The sequence below is a fragment of the Panulirus ornatus genome, chromosome 1 (assembly GCF_036320965.1).
Source record: "Panulirus ornatus isolate Po-2019 chromosome 1, ASM3632096v1, whole genome shotgun sequence".
In the NCBI taxonomy this organism is placed as follows: Eukaryota; Metazoa; Arthropoda; class Malacostraca; order Decapoda; family Palinuridae; genus Panulirus; species Panulirus ornatus.
In genome coordinates, this window is record NC_092224.1 from 8,826,737 (window position 1) to 8,853,134 (window position 26,398).

A 26,398-nucleotide genomic window follows, 5' to 3' on the forward strand; every position below is an offset into this window, starting at 1 on the left:
AAAACTGGGATCAATGACGCCTTTGTAATAGCTTATTTACTTTAAAGAAAAAATCTAAATCTTGTCCAAAGTCATCAGGGTCTATTAAAGTGGACTCTTGTGTTTCTGCCAACTGATGCTGCAGTGGAAAATTTGCCTGTTATGTCAAACATAAAATATCACCTTCAAAACCAAATGAAAGAACTTCATGCCTGTCTGTTATGACCTTCTCAGTCAGACGCTCAAGTTTCAAATAATGGTCTGCTGATGAAAGATTAAATATACAAAAGTCCAAAATCAACTGCACTAAGTTCCATGCATGTAGAACCCAAACATGAGGAGAGCAGAGGTTAAGTTCTCCAAGCAAATCAAATATGACTCTTGGCATACAGTCCTAGAGCTGAAAGTAATGGCTTACACAAAGCACCTAACTACCACTTCAGCCACTACAGGTAGGATCCAACACATAAACTGCTGAATCTTTTAGCTTTGATATTAAGTGGTACTCAGGTATCTATATCATTAAGAAAGACTAATGTTTCCATAACTCAGGTCCTGCAAAAAAATTATCGGTATCTATAAACACCAAAGTCATGCCCCTTATGCTCACAACTCTACCATAAGACATATTGAGAAAACAAATGATTACAGGTTTTTGCAAGTAGACTGGGAAGAACGGATGTGAGCCAAAGATATACTAACAGCCAGGGTCATTCCAGCTTAAACCCTCAGACAATTTTTCTAGTGTTATGGATAATCCTAGGACCTTGAATATTAAATATGTAAACGGCCAATGTCTGGCAGATTTAATTACCCTAAACCAAAACTGGCAAAACTACACATCTCAAGCAGGACAAGACATTAATTCAGCTTCCATGCAACATGTCCTTATGCTAATATCACAGAGGCCAATGTGCTCCCCTACAATTGGCTATACCATAGGACACACTGTGGTTATGGCTAAGGAAAAGACCTGATGCAGAGGAAAGCCAAAATCTTCTTGTCGAGGGGAATAAGTGCTGACAGTAAAATCTAGCTAAACTTGATCAGATTTTTCCAAAAACTCAGGTAAATGCTGGGGAATAATCTACGCATTTATTACAGAGGTAAACTCTACTACATGGGTATGTCAAACAGTCTCTGCAGTGTGTCTTTCATTCTTTTCCAGAATTTGTTACACACCTGATATTAGTGCTTGCAAATAATGAGCAAAATGGTTACTGCTGCATGGTAATGAGACCTTTACATTCAGTTAATTAGTTGTAGTCATGCTGTAAACATGGTTGCACCCTTGTTGATTTGCACAAAAGAGGAGCAGCACATTGCCATTCCCTTTCTATGGTCTGAGGGTTAGAAAGGATCCAAAATTCATACATTATCTGTACAGCATGGTGATAATGTCTTGCAACACTGGAGCTTGTACATTGAAATGTTTGAAATGGATAAAAATGTTTATAAATGGTTGATGTGAATAGGCAACATAAACGTTCTGCATCAGCAACTCTTGTGTAGTCATTTAATAAGCTTTTAATCCCTTAGTATATGTTTCACTAAAGCAAGAGATAATCCAATGTAAATTTCAGATCTCATCTTGTCCTCAGATCACAAAATACTAAAAACAATATGCTGCTCTTTTTTGCTGAAAGTTGAAAAGGGTGCAGCCATGTTTACGTGGTGACTAAAACAGAAAATGACTCATCATTCCCATGCAGCAGTGACCATTATGCTCAGAATGTGCCGTACTACCAACATTAGAGTAGCCAATTCTTCAAAAAATGACAGACACACTGTGAAAGCTCCTGAGAAAAGGCACTCTACCCTTTTCTTTTTAACACAGCTGGACCACTACTGGGTCCACAGCATAGCCCAAAATGAAAACCCAAAATCTTTGGCAAAAATACTGCTACATATTTCAATGTTCATCAACACATAATTGACAGTGTTGTTACCAGCAAAAGCAAATGGATGGGCAAGTGCAGTAAGAGCTAAGAAAAACTTTACTCTGGTCCACACCACACCATCAGCCAGATGGTGTGTTGGAGCATGTACTATCTTGAAGCACTATCTTCATTGTGGACCGGTATAGTTATCAGTCATATTCAAAAGCACTCAGCATATTCAGAGTGAAAAACAGTGGAAAAGTATGCAAAAGTTAGTCAGATGGTTGCACATCCCCTGAGAGACAAATAACCATGCTGTCATCTGTAAATGTAAATAAGTGTTGTGGTATCATCTACTGAGGGAAATGACACCTACTACACTCTTGTCTGCCGGGAATGATAGAGAATATCTGGAATCCCACAAGTTATCCCAGGATAATAATTTTCAGAACATATGTGACCCGACTTACTTGGGATAATATAATTATCTACACAGAAACTCGGCTCGAGTATACTTGCGGTAATGATGGAAGGGGTTAAGTGGGCTGGAATAATATGGATAAGAAGACTGATGAACTTGCTGCATTAATTGCTTATAAGATGTCTCATTTTTTGGAAAAATCCTGACCAAAAATTTACAAGAATTTTCCAACTGTTGCACAACTTGAACACTAAAAACATTTAGGATTTTGGGATTTATCAGCTGTGCCCTTGCCTCAGTATCATACTGAAGCCTAAGTGAGCTATGCATCATAAGCAATAAAGCCCCAGAAATCTGTCAAAGACTAAGACACAGCTCTTTTCTTGCAAGTCCTACCCAGATTAAGGAACTTGAAAAATTAAGAGGAAAGGAGTATCTTGAGCATTTTGTAAATAATGTGAGGGTCAAAACACTTGAAAAAATATTACAGCTTGAGAAATTTTTAACATATGATACTAAAGAAGCTTGTACATAGAATCATATATGAAGTTTGTCAAGCTTTTGAAGCCACAGAATTGTTCTAATGAAATGGATTAATTCATGACTACATTCAGGTATATCTTTAAGAATTTCCTTTGTATTCCTTTAAGGAAAAAAACAGACAATGCCAATCTTTTATTCTACACTATCCAAAATTCCCTTCATATGATACAGTATAAACTGAAATGAGGGGCCAGTTCAAGTAGCTACTCAGTGAGCTGCAACTTAAGATGGGTTTAACTGGTAATTTGCTGAAGTGTATTGAGACAAGAGAATTCTAATGAACAAGTCATGCCTGTTGGCTTCTCACTGTCAGTGAGTCTGAGACGATAATTCTGTTACACTGGCTGGCTTCCTGTCTTAATAACATTAAGAAGTACATATTTCTAATGAACCCTAATCGGAGAGAAAACTTTTGTGCTTCTAAAAGAAAACCTCGCTGTTCATTTCATGGAGAATCCACATAAGGAAATTGCTTTTCATAAGGCAAAACATAAGCTATACTTTTCAGTAATCTTTTTCTTCAAACTTCCATGTTAGGCACAGTGGATTATAAAACAAAATATCACGGGCTGTCAGAACTATTACCTGATATGCGAGGATCCTTATCGTTGATGCAGAGTGCAATATCAGAAATCTGGCCTTTCACCTTAACCATGTCATTCAGAACAAGGTGGGTAAGGATGGTTAGAGTGTTCTGGCGTACTTTGGGGGAATCATCACGTAATCTGCATGAAAAGTAATAAAATAACCTTGATTCAATACACACCAGTATGAATGTCATATAACTAGTGATTGACTTTCAATTCTGTTTCCATTCTTGTAAATAGTATGACATTAATAACTTTCTTCAAACATCTTACTAAACTTCTTACAAGGTATCTAACTCAGTCTGACATTCCTTATTCTATCTTTGTTATAACTTTATGCCTATTACTAACCTTATATGAAAGCATTCATGCTCACATTTTCCTCATTATTTTGCAGTTTCCAACTCAAAAAATTTCAAACCAATACGACATTGATGCCTCTATACCCACTTTGCAAACTGTATTGATAACAATTGTAATGTTATTCTAGCTACCTGAATTCACTTAGCAATGCGACTATCCACATCATCCTTACAAGTTCAGTACACATAATTATACATCCTCCCCATTCCTAAACTTAATTCTACATGTACAAAAGGCAACTGTCTATATTTAATTGCATATTAGTGCAATAAATTATGCAAAAATAAATACAGCCTATAATACCTCAATTACCTTCCCATCCAAAATATTTAAGAATCGAAAAGAAAAAAGTATGACTCCTGTAAGATGGTTAAAAGGTAATCAGGATCTACTGAGTTCTCATGTATATGAGCTCACATTACTAGCTAATGTTACTTTAACTCTGTTAACACAGTTTTAGTGTTCAATTAAACACATCCTCAACTCCTGCTCAGTGTGCTGATAAGAACAGGCACTGCCATACATATATAAAAGCTTTATCAATGTTCACTAAGCATGCTAAGGTGATTCATCAAGTGAGACTAAAATCACTACAGTAGTTCATTATCCAACTTTACACAGGAAAGGACTCCACTCCTCAAGATCAAAAATAATTCCTCTGGTACCCTTATCTGAGGCAGTTCAAGCTACACAATTCACTCACTGCATCTATCTGCTAAGCACCTTGCACTGCTATATGGTACAAGAAGACCTTCAACTGTGCATCTTTATATAATTTCTTCACACTACATAGTTTTGACATAAATAGCCTTTACCTACAATACTAATTCCAATCATAATGCATTAGTGAGCCATCCCTAATTTTCTAACATCCTGAACCACAAAACATTAAGTTTCATGTCCAGAGAAAAGTAAGAACAAGCATTCCATCTAGTAAGTTATTTGCAAAGAATCCAGTCTCACTCTCAGCTTTCCAGCTACCATCCTTAACAAGTTCTACTTTCATGTGCCTAAACTTATTTACATCTAAATCTTCTCTAATCAAACTGATACTGCACTGAGACAATCCATCTCTTTCAAAAACAAGCAACTTGCTCGTTTGCATGCATTCTTAATATCCTCCTCATACACATCATCATGATAATTTATCATTGTTTTAGTTTTTCATTGATTCTGTTAACAGAGCTGCATCAACTACATTCAGCAACTGTGGTAACTTGCATCCTGTTCCACCATGGGCCACAAGTACAGTGCAATCACTCCACCTTGCTCTTATGGAATGTCCCATCAACAAAAACATTAAAACACCAATGTGACATACAACCTTGATGCACTCCCTCATTTATTTCAAACCATTCAATATAACTAATTACACTCACATAAATGACACTTCCACAATGAAACAGGTTAAGAAATTCTGACAATATTTTCCTCCTACTGGAAAAATATTTGAACTATGAATTTATATGTATTTACATATTTCTATATTGGGGACAATTACATAGGTGTCCTCACACAATGATAGGGTTACAGTCTCAACAATCTGTTGCTAGGGCAGGATGTTGCATGAGTAACTGAAACTTGTGTTATTCGAGGAGTTAAGTTCCAGATAAAAAATCCTCATTGTTAGACCATACCTGAAACAGCTTACTATCAATATACCACACTCCAATCATGATCTAAATTAGATGTTCTGATTGAACAACTGTTGTAATTTCACTGCTAAATGAAACAATATTCATTGATTCTTAATAAGAATGCTGGTGATGAGGAATTGAGGCAGGTGGTGGTAGAGTGGTTTTTCAAGCCTTCCAAAGTAGTTTATCCATTTCAGTATAAGATAATTGCATTTGTTGATTTTTTGGCCATTATATTACCTGCTTCAACAATTTTAAGTCAGGTAGATATCACTTTTATTGCACAACATAAGTATGAAAACTTAGTGTTCCTTATAAGATGACCATCGGTGGCTCGAATGTCATAAAATCTAGTTATTTTCTTCTAATATCACAAAAGCCAACATAACTAAAAATCCTTGTAATGTATTTAAACAGTTCATCATCGACTTGAGAGAGAATCTAAAAAAAATATGAATTTTCTTCATATCCCTCACTATCATAAGACTTAAGTGTCATTCTATGAATTTTTACTCTAATTCTGTGAAGTTGTTATCGTGACTTATCAATCTGATATATATCAAAGGTGAGAACAAAGGGCGGAGGGGGAGTGAGGGAGGAATGGGATGTATTTAGGGAAGCAGTGATGGCTTGTGCAAAAGATGCTTGTGGCATGAGACGTGTGGGAGGTGGGCAGATTAGAAAGGGTAGTGAGTGGTGGGATGAAGAAGTAAGATTATTAGTGAAAGAGAAAAGAGAGGCATTTGGACGGTTTTTGAAGAGAAATAATGCAAATGACTAGGAGATGTATAAAAGAAAGAGGCACTAGGTCAAGAGAAAGGTACAAGAGGTGAAAAAGAGGGCAAATGAGAGTTGGGGTGAGAGTGTATCATTAAATTTTAGGTTTGTTGAATGTGTTTGATGATAGAGTGGCAGATATAGGGTGTTTTGGTCGAGGTGGTGTGCAAAGTGAGAGGGTTAGGGAAAATGATTTGGTAAACAGAGAAGAGGTAGTAAAAGCTTTGCGGAAGATGAAAGCCGGCAAGGCAGCAGGTTTGGATGGTATTGCAGTGGAATTTATTAAAAAAGGGGGTGACTGTATGGTTGACTGGTTGGTAAGGTTATTTAATGTATGTATGACTCATGGTGAGGTGCCTGAGGATTGGCGGAATGCGTGCATAGTGCCATTGTACAAAGGCAAAGGGGATAAGAGTGAGTGCTCAAATTACAGAGGTATAAGTTTGTTGAGTATTCCTGGTAAATTATATGGGAGGGTATTGATTGAGAGGGTGAAGGCATGTACAGAGCATCAGATTGGGGAAGAGCAGTGTGGTTTCAGAAGTGGTAGAGGATGTGTGGATCAGGTGTTTGCTTTGAAGAATGTATGTGAGAAATACTTAGAAAAGCAAATGGATTTGTATGTAGCATTTATGGATCTGGAGAAGGCATATGATAGAGTTGATAGAGATGCTCTGTGGAAGGTATTAAGAATATATGGTGTGGGAGGCAAGTTGTTAGAAGCAGTGAAAAGTTTTTATCGAGGATGTAAGGCATGTGTACGTGTAGGAAGAGAGGAAAGTGATTGGTTCTCAGTGAATGTAGGTTTGCGGCAGGGGTGTGTGATGTCTCCATGGTTGTTTAATTTGTTTATGGATGGGGTTGTTAGGGAGGTGAATGCAAGAGTTTTGGAAAGAGGCTCAAGTATGAAGTCTGTTGGGGATGAGATAGCTTGGGAAGTGAGTCAGTTGTTGTTCGCTGATGATACAGCGCTGGTGGCTGATTCATGTGAGAAACTGCAGAAGCTGATGACTGAGTTTGGTAAAGTGTGTGAAAGAAGAAAGTTAAGAGTAAATGTGAATAAGAGCAAGGTTATTAGGTACAGTAGGGTTGAGGGTCAAGTCAATTGGGAGGTGAGTTTGAATGGAGAAAAACTGGAGGAAGTGAAGTGTTTTAGATATCTGGGAGTGGATCTGGCAGCGGATGGAACCATGGAAGCGGAAGTGGATCATAGGGTGGGGGAGGGGGCGAAAATTCTGGGGGCCTTGAAGAATGTGTGGAAGTCGAGAACATTATCTCGGAAAGCAAAAATGGGTATGTTTGAAGGAATAGTGGTTCCAACAATGTTGTATGGTTGCGAGGCGTGGGCTATGGATAGAGTGGTGCGCAGGAGGATGGATGTGCTGGAAATGAGATGTTTGAGGACAATGTGTGGTGTGAGGTGGTTTGATCGAGTAAGTAACGTAAGGGTAAGAGAGATGTGTGGAAATAAAAAGAGCGTGGTTGAGAGAGCAGAAGAGGGTGTTTTGAAATGGTTTGGGCACATGGAGAGAATGAGTGAGGAAAGATTGACCAAGAGGATATATGTGTCGGAGGTGGAGGGAACGAGGAGAAGAGGGAGACCAAATTGGAGGTGGAAAGATGGAGTGAAAAAGATTTTGTGTGATCGGGGCCTGAACATGCAGGAGGGTGAAAGGAGGGCAAGGAATAGAGTGAATTGGAGCGATGTGGTGTACCGGGGTTGACGTGCTGTCAGTGGATTGAATCAGGGCATGTGAAGCGTCTGGGGTAAACCATGGAAAGCTGTGTAGGTATGTATATTTGTGTGTGTGGACGTATGTATATACATGTGTATGGGGGTGGGTTGGGCCATTTCTTTCGTCTGTTTCTTTGCGCTACCTCGCAAACGCGGGAGACAGCGACAAAGAAAAAAAAAAAGAAAAAAAAAAGAAAGAAAAGAGATGTTTTGGAAAGAGGTAAATAAAGTGCATAAGACAAGGGAATCAATGGGAACTTCAGTGGAGTGGGCTAATGGGGAGGTGATAACAAGTAGTGGTGATGTGAGAAGGAGATGGAGTGAGTATTTTGAAGGTTTGTTGAATGTGTTTGATGATTGAGTGGCAGATATAGGGTGTTTTGGTCGAGGTGGTGTGCAAAGTGAGAGGGTTAGGGAAAATGATTTGGTAAACAGAGAAGAGGTAGTAAAAGCTTTGCGGAAGATGAAAGCGAGCGGGTTTGGATGGTACTGCAGTGGAATTCATTAAAAAAGGGGGTGACTGTATTGTTGACTGGTTGGTAAGGTTATTTAATGTATGTATGACTCATGGTGAGGTGCCTGAGGATTGGCGGAATGCTTGCATAGTGCCATTGTGCAAAGGCAAAGGGGAGAAAAGTGAGTTTTCAAATTACGGAGGTATAAGTTTGTTGAGTATTCCTGGGAAACTATATGGGAGGGTATTGATTGAGAGGGTGAAGGCATGTACAGAGCATCAGATTGGGGAAGAGCAGTGTGGTTTCAGGAGTGGTAGAGGATGTGTGGATCAGGTGTTTGCTTTGAAGAATGTATGTGAGAAATACTTAGAAAAGCAAATGGATTTGTATGTAGCATTTATGGATCTGGAGAAGGCATATGATAGAGCTGATAGAGATGCTCTGTGGAAGGTATTAAGAATATATGGTGTGGGAGGCAAGTTGTTGGAAGCAGTGAAAAGTTTTTATTTAGGATGTAAAGCATGTGTACGTGTAGGAAGAGAGGAAAGTGATTGGTTTTCAGTGAATATAGGTTTGCAGCAGGGGTGTGTGATGTCTCCATGGTTGTTCAATTTGTTTATGGATGGGGTTGTTAGGGAGGTGAATGCAAAAGTCTTGGAAAGGGGGGCAAGTATGCAGTCTGTTGTGAATGAGAGAGCTTGGGAAGTGAGTCAGTTGTTGTTTGCTGATGATACAGCGCTGGTGGCTGATTCGTGTGAGAAACTGCACAAGCTGGTGACTGAGTTTGGTAAAGTGTGTGAAAGAAGAAAGCTGAGAGTAAATGTGAATAAGAGCAAGGTTATTAGGTACAGTAGGGTTGAGGGACAAGTCAATTGGAAGGTAAGTTTGAATGGAGAAAAACTGGAGGAAGTGAAGTGTTTTAGATATCGGGGAGTGGATTTGGCAGCGGATGGAACCATGGAAGCGGAAGTGAATCATAGGGTGGGGAGGGGGCAAAAATTCTGGCAGCGTTGAAGAATGTGTGGAAGTTGATAACATTATCTCGGAAAGCAAAAATGGGTATGTTTGAAGGAATAGTGGTTCCAACAATGCTATATGGTTGCGAGGCATGGGCTATGGATAGAGTTGTGCGCAGGAGGATGGATGTGCTGGAAATGAGATGTTTGAGGACAATATGAGGTGTAAGGTGGTTTGATCGAGTAAGTAAATAATAGGGTAAGAGAGATGTGTGGTAATAAAAAGAGTGTGGTTGAGAGAGCAGAAGAGGGTGTTTTGAAATGGTTTGGTCACATGGAGAGAATGAGTGAGGAAAGATTGACCAAGAGGATATGTATGTCATAGGTGGAGGGAACGAGGTGGAGGTAGACCAAATTGGAGGTGGAAAGATGGAGTGAAAAAGATTTTGAATGATCGGGGCCTGAACATACAGGAGGGTAAAAAGTGTGCAAGGAATAGAGTGAATTGGAACGATGTGGTATACCGGTGCCGATGTGCTGTCAATGGATTGAACCAGGGCATGTGAAGCATCTGGAAAGTTCTGTGGGGCCTGGATGTGGAAAGGGAGCTGTGGTTTCGGTGCATTATTACATGACAGCTAGAGACTGAGTGTGAACAAAAGTGGCCTTTGTTGTCTTTTCCTAGTGCTACCTCACGGACATTTGGGGGAGGGGGTTGTTATTTCATGGGTGGCAGGGTGGCGATGGGAATGAATAAAGGCAGACAGTATGAATTATGTACATGTGTATATATGTATATGTCTGTGTGTGTATATATATATGTATATGTTGAGATGTATAGGTATGTATATTTGCGCGTGTGGACGTGTATGTATATACATGTGTATGTGGGTGGGTTGGGCCATTCTTTCATCTGTTTCCTTGCGCTACCTCACTAACACGGGAGACAGTGACAAAGGAAAAGAAAAGGTAAATAAATAAATAAATATATCAATTTGTGAATGGTCATTTTGTGAGGACTGCCTGAATTTGCAAATGGCCTATTCTTGGGAACCTCTGACTCCATTTGTATACTCAGGTCCAGATACCTAAGCTGAGCCATAATTGTTCCCAGAGCCACAGGACTTCCCCTATTTATCTTCATACTTGTTGGCTGTTTCCTGTTTTACTGAGATAGAGCCAGAAACTGATGAAGAAAAGGCCTCATTTGATCTCATCCATTCTCTTGCTGTCATGTGTAATGCATCAAAACTACCACCATCTATCCATAACCAGGGGCCAAAAACCTTTCTGGAATTTCCTCCAGTTGCATCATAAGCCCTGGGTCAGTTCACGGGCAGCACATTGTTTCCTATATAACAAACCACTCCAATTCACTCTACCCTGTGCACACCTTTCACCTTCTTCCATGTTCAGGCCCCAGGCAATCAAGATCCACTCCAACCTTCCATCTCCAACTTGGTCTCCCCTTCTCCTTGTCTCCTCCATTTCCAGCAAATTCATCCTTTTTGTCAACCTCTCCCAACTCATTCTATCTGGAGTAACTTAGGTGTGTTCCAAGGTTATAAGAAGACACACTTTGGTCCAGCCAACGTTCTGCTTGTTTATTCTTTGCCAAAATCAAAGAAAACACAAAGGTTCACTTATAAGTACAGGAACAGAAAACAAAAGAAAATCACAATGTACTATTTGATCCTTCGACAGGGTTTCATAGTACAGGTACACCACCGAGTTTCCAGCAACTGATGGTTTGGCACCTCCTTTGGTCCGGACAAAATTACATTGAGGGAACTTGAAATTACTGCAGCCACCAGACTAGTTTACTGGGCGGCCACAGATAGCGTGCTTATTTACATTCTTTACGCTGCACTTGTCGGTGGTGATACCGCAATTCTGTGAGATTCTTAGCTTATTTCACTTAAATTTAACCCTAGCTATGGCTTCTAAGACATATGGGAGTGTCAGTCATGGTGTCAAACGTAAACACAGTCCATATCGATCCAAGATAAAGTAGAACTGTTGAAAAAATGGGCTGGGGTGTCTCGGTGCGTAATCTGTGTGACATCTACAGTATTGGTTCATCAACTGTTTATGACATAAAGAAACAAAGGGAGAAAATATTAAAATTCTATGCAGACAGCAATTCCAAGAAGCATATGACGATTAAAAAACTATGAAAGATGGTAAGAATGCTGAGCACAATCGAGTGATGACGGAATGGTTTTGACAGCGTCGGAGTGATGGAGTGGACTCGTCATGTAGCATGATAATGGACCAGGCTAAGTTGTTCCATAAAGAACTTAAATCACAACATGAGTGTGACTATAGTGAAGAATGGATTTAAAGATTCAAGAAGCATCACGGAATTTCCATAAATAAAATGCGGAGAAAAGCGGTCTGCAAACCATGAAGGAGCTGCCGAGTATGTGGACAAATTTGCAAGACTCATGGCTGACAAGCACCTCAGTCCTGAGCAGGTGTATAAAGTATTTCATTTATTCATTTAATTTGCATGTAATATTTGTCTAATTTAAATTTCTAGCAGTCAATGGTATGCTTTAGAAACATGGGAGATGTATAATTAGTGGGTTAGAGGTGTGTTCATGAATTATTATTGTGACCAAGGTTGGTCTGGCAAAATGGTTAATTCGGAAAGGCTTTGGAACCAAGAGTGCCAGAAAATCAGTGGTGTACCTGTAATAGTATCCTGAGTACATACCAATACATAACACTTCTCCCCCTTACTTGATTTTTGATCAACAAAAGATAATAATATTCTGTAGTACAAGAACAAAATGGTATGAGAAGGTGATATTCCATATAAACATGAATAACTAAATAAATCAAATAATAATAATGACACAAAAGACATATTTCAGAGGTACTGGTGCCTGAGGCAAAGATGCATTTACTTGAGATTTGAGTTCATCATTGACATGCTCTGCTACTTCATTAAGATGGAAATAATTCTCTTCCCAAGCTTCATGGCCTGAACTAACCTCCCTTGGGATTACCTGAGCCTGTATCACCATCTCTTGCAGGAAAGCTGCAGCTTCCATTTGGCAAACTATTGGAATACACATCCTCAGAAACATCTTGGCAATGAGAAACTGGTAATCTATGCATGGTTGAAGCAACCTGGCCATGAGAAACTAGAAATCTGGGCATGATCTAATTTCATGCCTCTTCCCAACCATATTTCCAAAATCTCGTACATGAACCTTATACAACTTCAACGACTTCCCCCTTCACCCAAGCTTTTCCTACTCCATAATTCTTCACAAATACTGTATCACCTACCTGGAAGAGTTCACTTAAAAAAAAAAAAAAAAAAAAAAAAAAAAAAAAACTACTCAACTTAGCTCATGTTCTGATATTCTGTGGCTCATGCTTGACTGACTCAATAGTTACCTTGAAATTTCTGTTGAACATCAGCTCAGCCATGACAAAATTTCTTAAATCCCTGTTTCAAGGTTCGTACTGCTCTTTCTGCCAATCCATTAGAAGAAGGGTTATATAGAGCAGGCTTTACATGTCTGATACCATTTCCCTTAAAAACTGCAGCATCTCATGGAACACAAAATAAGGGGCATTATCTGTAACAATCACATCTGGCAATCCAAAATTACAGAAATGTTGTCTTAGTAGGTCAATAGTAACAGTAGAGGTCATGGAATCAGTTACATGAACATCTAAATTCTTTTTAAACGAATCTACAATCACAAGAAAATACATATTTTCAAGAGGACCTGCATAATCTACGTGTAACTGGTGCATTGACATTTTTGAAGCAAATATCACAACAATATATTTATGTATAAGTATACGTATGTAAGGAGGAGAGATGGCCAGAGAGTGTTATTGGCTTATGTGTTAATTGATAGGCGTGCGAGAGAGATTTTTGGATGTTAATGTACTGAGAGGTGCAACTGGGGGGATGTCTGATCATTATCTTGTGGAGGCGAAGGTGAAGATTTGTAGAGGTTTTCAGAAAAGAAGAGAGAATGTTGGGGTGAAAAGAGTGGTGAGAGTACGTGAGCTTGGGAAGGAGACTTGTCTGAGGAAGTACCAGGAGAGACTGAGTACAGAATGGAAAAAGGTGAGAACAAAGGACGTAAGGGGAGAGGGGGAGGAATTTAGGGAAGCAGTGATGGCTTGTGCAAAAGATGCTTGTGGCATGAGAAGTGTGGGAGGTGGGCAGATTAGAAAGGGTAGTGAGTGGTGGGATGAAGAAGTAAGATTATTAGTGAAAGAGAAGAGAGAGGCAATTGGATGATTTTTGCAGAGACTTAATGCAAATGACTAGGAGATGTATAAAAGAAAGAGGCAGGAGGTCAAGAGAAAGGTGCAATAGGCAAAAAAGAGAGCAAATGAGAGTTGGGGTGAGAGAGTATCATTAAATTTTAAGGAGAATAAAAAGATGATTTGGAAGGAGGTAAATAAAGTGCGTAAGACAAGGGAACCAATGGGAACTTCAGTGAAGGGGGCAAATGGGGAGGTGATAACAAGTAGAGGTGGTGTGAGGAGATGGAGTGAGTATTTTGAAGGTTTGTTGAATGTGTTTGATGATAGAGTGGCAGATATAGGGTGTTTTGGTCGAGGTGGTGTGCAAAGTGAGAGGGTTGGGGAAAATGATTTGGTAAACAGAGAAGAGGTAGTAAAAGCTTTGCAGAAGATGAAGGCCAGCAAGGCAGCGGGTTTGGATGGTACTGCAGTGGAATTTATTAAAAAAGGGGGTGACTGTATTGATGACTGGTTGGTAAGGTTATCTAAGGTATGTATGATTCATGGTGAGGTGCCTGAGGACTAGCGGAATGCTTGCATAGTGCCACTGTACAAAGGTAGAGTGGATAAGAGTGAGTGCTCAAATTACATAGGTATAAGTTTGTTGAGTATTCCTGGTAAATTATATGGGAGGGTATTGATTGAGAGGGTGAAGGCATGTACAGAGCATCAGATTGGGGAAGAGCAGTGTGGTTTCAGAAGTGGTAGAGGATGTGGAACTATGTGAGAAATACTTAGAAAAGCAAATGGATTTGTATGTAGCATTTATGGATTCCTCACATGTCGTAGAAGGCGACTAAAGGGGACAGGAGCAGGGGGCCAGAAACCCTCCCCTCCTTGTATTTTGACTTTCTAAAAGGGGAAACAGAAGGAGTCACGCGAGGAGTGCTCATCCCCCTCGAAGGCTCAGATTGGGGTGTCTAAATGTGTGTGGATGTAACCAAGATGAGAAAAAAGGAGAGATAGGTAGTATGTTTGAGGAAAGGAACCTGGATGTTTTGGCTCTGAGTGAAATGAAGCTCAAGGGTAAAGGGGAAGAGTGGTTTGGGAATGTCTTGGGAGTAAAGTCAGGGGTTAGTGAGAGGACAAGAGCAAGGGAAGGAGTAGCACTACTCCTGAAACAGGAGTTGTGGGAGTATGTGATAGAGTGTAAGAAAGTAAATTCTAGATTGATATGGGTAAAACTGAAAGTTGATGGAGAGAGATGGGTGATTATCGGTGCATATGCACCTGGGTATGAGAAGAAAGATCATGAGAAGCAAGTGTTTTGGGAGCAGCTGAATGAGTGTGTTAGTGGTTTTGATGCACAAGACCAGGATATATTGATGGGTGATTTGAATGCAAAGGTGAGTAATGTGGCAGTTGAGGGAATAATTGGTATACATGGGGTGTTCAGTGTTGTAAATGGAAATGGTGAAGAGCTTGTGGATTTGTGTGCTGACAAAGGACTGGTGATTGGGAATACCTGGTTTAAAAAGAGTGATATACATAAGTATACGTATGTAAGTTGGAGAGATGGCCAGAGAGCGTTATTGGATTACATGCTAATTGATAGGCGCGCGAAAGAGAGACTTTTGGATGTTAATGTGCTGAGAGGTGCAACTGGAGGGATGTCTGAACATTATCTTGTGGAGGCGAAGGTGAAGATTTGTAGGGGTTTTCAGAAAAGAAGAGAGAATGTTGGGGTGAAGAGAGTGGTGAGAGTAAGTGAGCTTGGGAAGGAGTCTTGTGTGAGGAAGTACCAGGAGAAACTGAGTACAGAATGGAAAAAGGTGACAACAAAGGAGGTAAGGGGAGTGGGGGAGGAATGGGATGTATTTAGGGAAGCAGTGATGGCTTGCGCAAAAGATGCTTGTGGCATGAGAAGCGTGGGAGGTGGGTTGATTAGAAAGGGTAGCCAGTGGTGGGATGAAGAAGTAAGATTATTAGTGAAAGAGAAGAGAGAGGCATTTGGATGATTTTGCAGGGAAAAAAATGCAAATGAGTGGGAGATGTATAAAAGAAAGAGGCAGGAGGTCAAGAGAAAGGTGCAAGTGGTGAAAAAGAGGGTAAATGAGAGTTGGGGTGAGAGAGTATCATTAAATTTTAGGGAGAATAAAAAGATGTTCTGGAAGGAGGTAAATAAAGTGCGTAAGACAAGGGAGCAAATGGGAACTTCAGAGAAGGGGGCTAATGGGGAGGTGGTAACAAGTAGTGGTGATGTGAGAAGGAGATGGAGTGAGTATTTTGAAGATTTGTTGAATGTGTTTGATGATAGAGTGGCAGATATAGGGTGTTTTGGTCGAGGTGGTGTGTAAAGTGAGAGGGTTGGGGAAAACGATTTGGTAAACAGAGAAGAGGTAGTATAAGCTCTGCGGAAGATGAAAGCCGGCAAGGCAGAAGGTTTGGATGGTGTTGCAGTGGAATTTATTAAAAAAGTGGGTGCCTGTATTGTTGACTGGTTGGTAAGGTTATCTAAGGTATGTATGATTCATGGTGAGGTGCCTGAGGATTGGCGGAATGCTTGCATAGTGCCATTGTACAAAGGCATAGGGGATAAAGGTGAGTGCTCAAATTACAGAGGTATAAGTTTGTTGAGTATTCTTGGTAAATTATATGGGAGGGTATTGATTGAGAGGGTGAAGGCATGTACAGAGCATCAGATTGGGGAAGAGCAGTGTGGTTTCAGAAGTGGTAGAGGATGTGTGGATCATGTGTTTGCTTTGAAGAATGTATGTGAGAAATACTTAGAAAAGCCAATGGATTTGTATGTAGCATTTATGGATCTGGAGAAGGCATATGATAGAGTTGATAGAGATGCTCTGTGGAAGGTATTAAGAATATATGGTGTGGGAGGCAAGCTGTCAGAAGCAGTGAAAAGTTTTTCTCGAGGATGTAAGGCATGTGTACGTGTAGGAAGAGAGGAAAGTGATTGGTTCTCAGTGAATGTAGGTTTGCGGCAAGGGTGTGTGATGTCTCCATGGTTGTTATTTGTTTATGTGAAAGAAGAAAATTAAGAGTAAATGTGAATAAGAGCAAGGTTATTAGTTACAGTAGGGTTGAGGGTCAAGTCAATTGGGAGGTAAGTTTGAAGGGAGAAAAACTGGAGGAAGTAAAGTGTTTTAGATACCTGGGAGTGGATCTGGCAGCAGATGGAACCATGGAAGCGGAAGTGAATCATAGGGTGGGGGAAGGGGCGAAAATTTTGGGAGCCTTGAAGAATGTTTGGAAATCGAGAACATTATCTCGAAAAGCAAAAATGGGTATGTTTGAAGGAATAGTGGTTCCAACAATGTTGTATGGTTGCGAGGTGTGGGCTATGGATAGCGTTCTGCGCAGGAGGGTGGAAGTGCTGGAAATGAGATGTTTGAGGACATTATGTGGTGTGAGGTGGTTCGATCGAGTAAGTAATGTAAGGGTAAGAGAGATGTGTGGAAATAAAAAGAGTATGGTTTAGAGAGCAGAAGAGGGTGTTTTGAAATGGTTTGGTCACATGGAAAGAATGAGTGAGGAAAGATTGACAAAGAGGATATATGTGTCAGAGGTGGAGGGAACAAGGAGAAGTGGGAGACCAAATTGGAGGTGGAAAGATGGAGTGAAAAAGATTTTGAGTGATCGGGGCCTGAGCATGCAGGAGGGTGAAAGGCGTGCAAGGAATAGAGTGAATTGGAACGATGTGGTATACCGGGGTCTATGTGCTGTCAATGGATTGAACCAGGGCATGTGAAGCGTCTAGGGTAAACCATGGAAAGTTGTGTGGGGCCTGGATGTGGAAAGGGAGCTGTGGTTTCTGTGCATTATTACATGACAGCTAGAGACTGAGTGCGAACGAATGTGGTCTTTGTTGTCTTTTCCTAGCGCTACCTCGCACATGTGTGGTGGGGTGGCGATGGGAATAAATAAAGGCAGACAGTATGGATTAAGTACATGTTTTTTTTTTTTTTTTTTTTTTTATACTTTGTCGCTGTCTCCCGCGTTTGCGAGGTAGCGCAAGGAAACAGACGAAAGAAATGGCCCAACCCCCCCCCATACACATGTATATACATACGTCCACACACGCAAATATACATACCTACACAGCTTTCCATGGTTTACCCCAGACGCTTCACATGCCTTGATTCAATCCACTGACAGCATGTCAACCCCGGTATACCACATCGCTCCAATTCACTCTATTCCTTGCCCTCCTTTCACCCTCCTGCATGTTCAAGCCCCGATCACACAAAATCTTTTTCACTCCATCTTTCCACCTCCAATTTGGTCTCCCTCTTCTCCTTGCTCCCTCCACCTCCGACACATATATCCTCTTGGTCAATCTTTCCTCACTCATCCTCTCCATGTGCCCAAACCACTTCAAAACACCCTCTTCTGCTCTCTCAACCACGCTCTTTTTATTTCCACACATCTCTCTTACCCTTACGTTACTCACTCGATCAAACCACCTCACACCACACATTGTCCTCAAACATCTCATTTCCAGCACATCCATCCTCCTGCGCACAACTCTATCCATAGCCCACGCCTCGCAACCATACAACATTGTTGGAACCACTATTCCTTCAAACATACCCATTTTTGCTTTCCGAGATAATGTTCTCGACTTCCACACATTCTTCAAGGCCCCCAGAATTTTCGCCCCCTCCCCCACCCTATGATCCACTTCCGCTTCCATGGTTCCATCCGCTGCCAGATCCACTCCCAGATATCTAAAACACTTCACTTCCTCCAGTTTTTCTCCATTCAAACTCACCTCCCAATTGACTTGACCCTCAACCCTACTGTACCTAATAACCTTGCTCTTATTCACATTTACTCTTAACTTTCTTCTTCCACACACTTTACCAAACTCAGTCACCAGCTTCTGCAGTTTCTCACATGAATCAGCCACCAGCGCTGTATCATCAGCGAACAACAACTGACTCACTTCCCAAGCTCTCTCATCCCCAACAGACTTCATACTTGCCCCTCTTTCCAAAACTCTTGCATTTACCTCCCTAACAACCCCATCCATAAACAAATTAAACAACCATGGAGACATCACACACCCCTGCCGCAAACCTACATTCACTGAGAACCAATCACTTTCCTCTCTTCCTACACGTACACATGCCTTACATCCTCGATAAAAACTTTTCACTGCTTCTAACAACTTTCCTCCCACACCATATATTCTTAATACCTTCCACAGAGCATCTCTATCAACTCTATCATATGCCTTCTCCAGATCCATAAATGCTACATACAAATCCATTTGCTTTTTTAAGTATTTCTCACATACATTCTTCAAAGCAAACACCTGATCCACACATCCTCTACCACTTCTGAAACCACACTGCTCTTCCCCAATCTGATGCTCTGTACATGCCTTCACCCTCTCAATCAATACCCTCCCATATAATTTACCAGGAATACTCAACAAACTTATACCTCTGTAATTTGAGCACTCACTCTTATCCCCTTTGCCTTTGTACAATGGCACTATGCACGCATTCCGCCAATCCTCAGGCACCTCACCATGAGTCATACATACATTAAATAACCTTACCAACCAGTCAACAATACAGTCACCCCCTTTTTTAATAAATTCCACTGCAATACCATCCAAACCTGCTGCCTTGCCAGCTTTCATCTTCCGCAAAGCTTTCACTACCTCTTCTCTGTTTACCAAATCATTTTCCCTAACCCTCTCACTTTGCACACCACCTCGACCAAAACACCCTATATCTGCCACTCTATCATCAAACACATTCAACAAACCTTCAAAATACTCACTCCATCTCCTTCTCACATCACCACTACTTGTTATCACCTCCCCATTTGCGCCCTTCACTGAAGTTCCCATTTGCTCCCTTGTCTTACGCACTTTATTTACCTCCTTCCAGAACATCTTTTTATTCTCCCTAAAATTTAATGATACTCTCTCACCCCAACTCTCATTTGCCCTTTTTTTCACCTCTTGCACTTTTCTCTTGACCTCCTGTCTCTTTCTTTTATACATCTCCCACTCAACTGCGTTTTTTCCCTGCAAAAATCGTCCAAATGCCTCTCTCTTCTCTTTCACTAATACTCTTACTTCTTCATCCCACCACTCACTACCCTTTCTAATCAACCCACCTCCCACTCTTCTCATGCCACAAGCATCTTTTGCGCAATCCATCACTGATTCCCTAAATACATCCCATTCCTCCCCCACTCCCCTTGCTTCCATTGTTCTCACCTTTTTCCATTCTGTACTCAGTCTCTCCTGGTACTTCCTCACACAAGTCTCCTTCTCAAGTTCACTTACTCTCACCACCCTCTTCACCCCAACATTCACTCTTCTTTTCTGAAAACCCATACAAATCTTCACCTTAGCCTCCACAAGAAAATGATCAGACATCCCTCCAGTTGCACCTCTCAGCACATTAACATCCAAAAGTCTCTCTTTCGCACGCCTGTCAATTAACACGTAATCCAATAACGCTCTCTGGCCATCTCTCCTACTTACATAAGTATACTTATGTATATCTCGCTTTTTAAACCAGGTATTCCCAATCATCAGTCCTTTTTCAGCACATAAATCTACAAGCTCTTCACCATTTCCATTTACAACACTGAACACCCCATGTATACCAATTATTCCGTCAACTGACACATTACTCACCTTTGCATTCAAATCACCCATCACTATAACCCGGTCTCGTGCATCAAAACCACTAACACACTCATTCAGCTGCTCCCAAAACACTTGCCTCTCTTGATCTTTCTTCTCATGCCCAGGTGCATATGCACCAATAATCACCCACCTCTCTCCATCAACTTTCAGTTTTACCCATATTAATCGAGAATTTACTTTCTTACACTCTATCACATACTCCCACAACTCCTGTTTCAGGAGTATTGCTACTCCTTCCCTTGCTCTTGTCCTCTCACTAACCCCTGACTTTACTCCCCAGACATTCCCAAACCACTCTTCCCCTTTACCCTTGATGTACATGTGTATATATGTATATGTCTGTGTGTATATATATGTGTACATTGAGATGTATAGGTATGTATATTTGCGTGTGTAAACGTGTATGTATATACATGTGTATGTGGGTTGGTTGGGCCATTTCTTTCGTCTGTTTCCTTGCGCTACCTTGCTAACGCAGGAGACAGCGACAAAGCAAAATAAATAAAGCCAATAAATTTATGGATCTGGAGAAAGCATATGATAGAGTTGATAGAGATGCTCTGTGGAAGGTATTAAGAATATATGGTGTGGGAGGTAAGTTTTTAGATGCAGTGAAAAGTTTTTATCAAGGATGTAAGGCATGTGAATGTTTAGGAAGAGAGGAAACTGACTGGTTCTCAGTGAATGTTGGTTTGCGGCAGGGGTGCATGATGTCTCCATGGTTGTTTAATTTGACTATAGATGGGGTTGTAAGGGAGTGAATGCAAGAGTTTTGGAAAGAGGGGCAAGTATGCAGTCTGTTGTGGATGAGAGATCTTGGGAAGTGAGTCAGTTGTTGTTCACTCATGACACAGCGCTGGTGGCTGATTCGGGTAAGAAACTGCAGAAGCTGATGACTGAGTTTGGTAAGTGTGTGAAAGAAGAAAGTTGAGCATAAATGTGAATAAGAGCAAGGCTATTTATTAAGTACAGTAGGGTTGAGGGATAAGTCAATTGGGAGGTAAGTTTGAATGGAGAAAAACTGGAGGAAGTGAAGTGGATTTGGCAGTGGATGGAACCATGGAAGCAGAAGTGAATCATAGGGTGGGGGAGGGGGCGAAAGTTCTGGGAGCATTGAAGAATGTGTGGAAGTCGAGAACGTTATCTTGGAAAGTAAAAATGGGTATGTTTGAAGGAATAGTGGTTCCAACAATGTTATATGGTTGCAAGGCGCGGGCTATAGATAGAGTTGTGCGCAGGAGGGTGGATGTGCTGGAAATGAGATGTTTGAGGACAATATGTGGTGTGAGGTGGTTTAATTGAGTAAGCAATGAAAGGAAAGAGAGATGTGTGATAATAAAACGAGTGTGGTTGAGAGAGCAGAAGAGGGTGTTTTGAAATGGTTTGGTCACATGGAGAGAATGAGTGAGGAAAGATTGACCAAGAGGATATATGTGCAAGAGGATGAAGGAACGAGGAGAAGTGGGAGACCAAATTGGAGGTGGAAAGATGGAGTGAAAAAGATTCTGAGTGATCGGGGCCTGAACATGCAGGAGGGTGAAAGGCGTGCAAGAAATAGAGTGAAATGGAACGATGTGGTATACCAGGGTCGACATGCTGTCAATGGATTGAACCAGGGCATGTGAAGCGTCTGGGGTAAACCATGGAAAGTTGTGTGGGGCCTGGATGTGGAAAGGGATCTGTGGTTTCGGTGCATTATACATGACATCTAGAGACTGAGTGTGAATGAATGTGGCCTTTGTTGTCTTTTCCTAGCGCTACCTCACGCACAAGTGGGGGGAGGGGGTTGTTATTTCATGTGTGGCAGGGTGGCGACAGGAATGAATAAGGGCAGACAGTATGAATTGTGTACAAATGTATGTATATATATATATATATATATATATATATATATATATATATATATATATATATATATATATATATATATATAAAGGATCACAATTTTGCACGTGATCAAGATATTCCTATGAGTCCACAGGGAAAATGAAACACGAAAAGTTCCCAAGTGCACTTTCGTGTAATAATCACATCATCAGGGGAGACACAAGAGAGAAATATAACAGCCAGTTGATATACATCGAAGAGACGAAGCTAGGACACCATTTGGTAAACATGTTTACCAAATGTCGTCCTAGCTTCGTCTCTTTGATGTATATCAACTGACTGTTATATATCTCTCTTGTGTCTCCCCTGATGATGTGATTATTACACGAAAGTGCACTTGGGAACTTTTCGTGCTTCATTTTCTCCGTGGACTCATAGGAATATATATATATGTATACGTTGAGATGTATAGGTATGTATATGTGCGTGTCTGGACATGTATGTATATACATGTGTATGTGGGTGGGTTGGGCCATTCTTTTGTCTGTTTCCTTGCACTACCTCGCTAACGCGGGAGACAGCGACAAAGTATAATATGTAAAAAACAAATATTTCTGCAATATCTTGATCTATCTTTGGCCACCACACCCATTTCCTTGCCTCTGCCCTCATAGCAATAATGCCACTATGACCAACATGTAAATGCTAAGTACCTTACAACACACGTCAACTGGAAGTAGCACCCTATTCCCATACAAAATAATATCTTTATGCAGGCTCAAATCAGCTTTCACAGATGCATACTCTACTAACTGCGGTTTAACATCTTTATTCCACTCAAACTTTAGACTACTGATCAACTGATTAAGCACATCTCTGTCAATTTTCTGATGGTGTGGAAGGAAATGTCATCATGCTCAAGTGATTCTACCAATTAAACATACTGAGCTGGAGTGCCTAACTCAAGCTTGTCTTTAATTGGTAGCCTGCTTAGGGTGTCAGTTGTTACATTGTTCTTCCCTGGTTTATGAATTAAAGCAAAAAGCCCATCTCTGATTTCTGGAATTTGCATTCCTTTGCTGAACAAGCCAATTAAGGGGTTGTGGTCTGTCCTATCTACAAAATGTCTCCCAAGCAAAAAATACTTAAATTTTTCAAGAGCAAACACTAGTGCTAAACCTTCTCTATCAATCTGCGAATAATTCTTCTCAGGTGAAGATAGCCTTACGCTGGCAAAATAAAGTGTTTTTTCTCTACCATCTATGTTTTGCAAGAAGATGCATCCACTTCAACAATTAAGGGAGTTCCTCAAATCATCTTTAATGTCCTTAAAAGCCCATTCCTCCACTGCAGTCCATCTAAATTTAACTCCCTTTTTTAATAAATCATACAAAGGTGCCAATTTTGATGAGAAGTTCTTGAACTTATATCAATATGTAACCAACCCTAAAAAAGGAGTGTACTTTAGCTGCAGAAGTAGGTACTGGAACATCAAAATAACCTTTAGTTTCCTGGGAGAAGGTTTAAATCCTTCACTAGAGATATGGTAACCTAGGTATTCCACTGACAACATGCAACACTGATGTACTCTTGTTAATATGGATATTATGATCCTGCAGAATAATGAGTACCCTCACTAGTCTCTCATCATCTTCAGCTTTACTTTTACCACAAACAATTATGTCTAGATATGCTGCTACATCTTCTATCTGAACAAAAAACTATGATATAAACTTTTGAAAATTCCTGGTGATGACAAGAGCCCAAAAAGTAATCTTATGTACCTAAATAACCCCTTAGAAGTGTTAATCACCAAAAAATCTTGGCTCTTGTCATCAAATGATATTTATAAATAAGAATTTTGGAGATCAATTTTAGAAAATATTTTACCTTTACCATTTGTAAATAAGCATTTTGGAGATCAATTTTAGAAAATATCTTACCTTTACCATTTGTAAATAAGCATTCTGGAGATCAATTTTAGAAAATATTTTACCTTTACCATTTGTAAATAAGCATTTTGGAGATCAATTTTAGAAAATATTTCACCTTTACCAATCACAGACAATAACTCTTCAATCTTTGGTGGTGGATACCTATCACACTGAATCTGTTTGTTAAGTTCTTTAAAATCACCACAAATTTGTATAGAAATCTTGTCAGCCTTCAAAACTGGTACAATGGGAGCAGCCCAATCACTACAGAAAACTGGTTCAAGTACATCATCCTTCACAAGCCTATCCAAAGCATCTTCAACCATCTGTTTGTAATAAAATGGGACTGTATGAGCCTTTGTGAATTTGGGGGAAATATCACTTAATGTGTTTTGGCTACAATACTTGAGACAGGATTGCCAGAATCAACAGAGTAATTATCTAACAACCCATCTACATCTACAATCTGATGCACTTCAGTTTTCATCCAGTCCAGCCAGGTACATGCCAGCCTTTCCCATGAGGTCCTTGCCATACAAATTGGTACTCTGAGAATCAACAACAAAGAAGGCTTGAACTGTCTAGCAACCATTGAATGATGCAGTTGTTTTACCCATCACTTGAAATTAGAATTACCATAAGATTGCAACCTTTTACTGGATGGTTCTACTTTTAAGCTGTAACAACTTTACTCAGTGACTGAATAGAGTAGAAACAGCTGCACCAGTCAACCTCAAATGATACTCGTTTCCCTTCAATTCTAAGATTAAATTCTTATGTCTTCACAGTGCCTATTTGGTCTTTCATTGATACAGATTACCATCATCTTCTTCAGTGTTAGTTTTCTCATCCTGATCCATTAGAACCTTAACAAACCTCAACTTATACTTATTGTTCTCACTCATGTTTTCTTTCCTTGCATCAGTACAAACTCTTTTCAAATCCCCATTTTTCTTGCACAGATTACAAGTAAGGATCTTGAACCCTAACTTACTGCTATCATAAGAAAAACCATAATATCTACAGCTGTTTCTCTTTGGACCAACACACTGCTTTCACTGGTTGTGGCTCACTTTTATCAATAACAAAAGCCTTCTCCAGGTTTAGGATCCTTTTAGAAATCTGAGAAGTCATATTTTGCAAATCTATACTTTCTGCCACTTAATTTGGAAAATAAATTTCATGTTCCACATCCATAAACAACAGGTCCCTAAACCTGAAGTCAAACTGGTCTCCAAAATTATACCCCTTGAGATCAGCATACAAAACACTTCAAGTTTCACCTGACCTTTTCTTCCTCTATTGAAAAGCAATCAAACTACGACATGGTCAATTTTCATTAGCAAAAACATAAGGTGATGAGTAATACCAACTTGAGTAAACAGCAACTACATCTTGGGAAGTGAGGTAACCATTTCATTTCACAGGACAGTGAACCAGTTGAACGGCTAGTCCTGGTATGCTAACTAAACCCTGGAAAGCATCTAAAAGTCACTGATTTACAGCAGGGATGGTTACTGTTTTGGTAATCTGGATTGCTGTCTGCCTGCCATTACTAACATAGTGGTTAAGGAACTGCCCTGCACAGCTTGTTTAAAGAAAGAAACATTTACATAAACAGCTTATCTTCTTCAAACTGTACTCCTTGATCTTTTTCAAAAACATTTTCTTCTGACATCTTCATTTCCTTTTGTCATCTTAATACTAGCCCTTAAACTTTGAAGAATTGCTAATTTAATACCAATTCCTCATCCAGTTTTCACAAATTTTTCAATATCCCTTTAGCCTTATTCTTGGAATCTTTAATCATTATGTTTACTTTATCACCTTGCTCCCTAACTACTACATCATTAACTAGGTATCATCATCATCATTATTATTATACTTGATCGCTGCTTCCTGCATCAGCGAGGTATCGCCATGAAACAGACGAAGAAAGACCCATCCACTCATATACACACGTATATACATACATGCTTATATATGAACTTTATTATCATCATTTTATCATTATTACACTTTGTTGCTGTCTCCCGCATCAGTGAGGTAGCACATGGAAACAGATGAAAGAATGGCCCAACCCATATACATACACATGTATATACATACATGTCCAAAGATGCACATATACATACCTATACATTTCAACATATACATATACTTATATATATACATACAGAGACATACATATATAAACATGTACATAATTCATACTTACTGCCTTTATTCATTCCCGTCACTACCCAGCCACATATGAAATGACAACCCCCTCCCCCTTGCATGCGCGCAAAGTAGCATTAGGAAAAGACAACAAAGGCCACATTCGTCCACACTCAGTCTCTAGCTGTCATGTATAATGCACCAAAACCACAGCTCCCTTTCCACA

The 26,398-nt window shown here is 40.1% G+C and overlaps 1 protein-coding gene across 1 annotated transcript in view; it reads right to left on the reverse strand.

The window, feature by feature from the left end:
- The window catches only part of LOC139755260 (condensin complex subunit 1-like), a 549,693-nt gene that overhangs the window by 91,699 nt on the left and 431,596 nt on the right, over positions 1-26,398 (reverse strand). Inside the window, exon 24 of the mRNA XM_071673408.1 lies at positions 3,409-3,548. Coding sequence (XP_071529509.1) covers positions 3,409-3,548 — 140 coding nt within the window. The remainder of the gene's footprint in view (positions 1-3,408; positions 3,549-26,398) is intronic.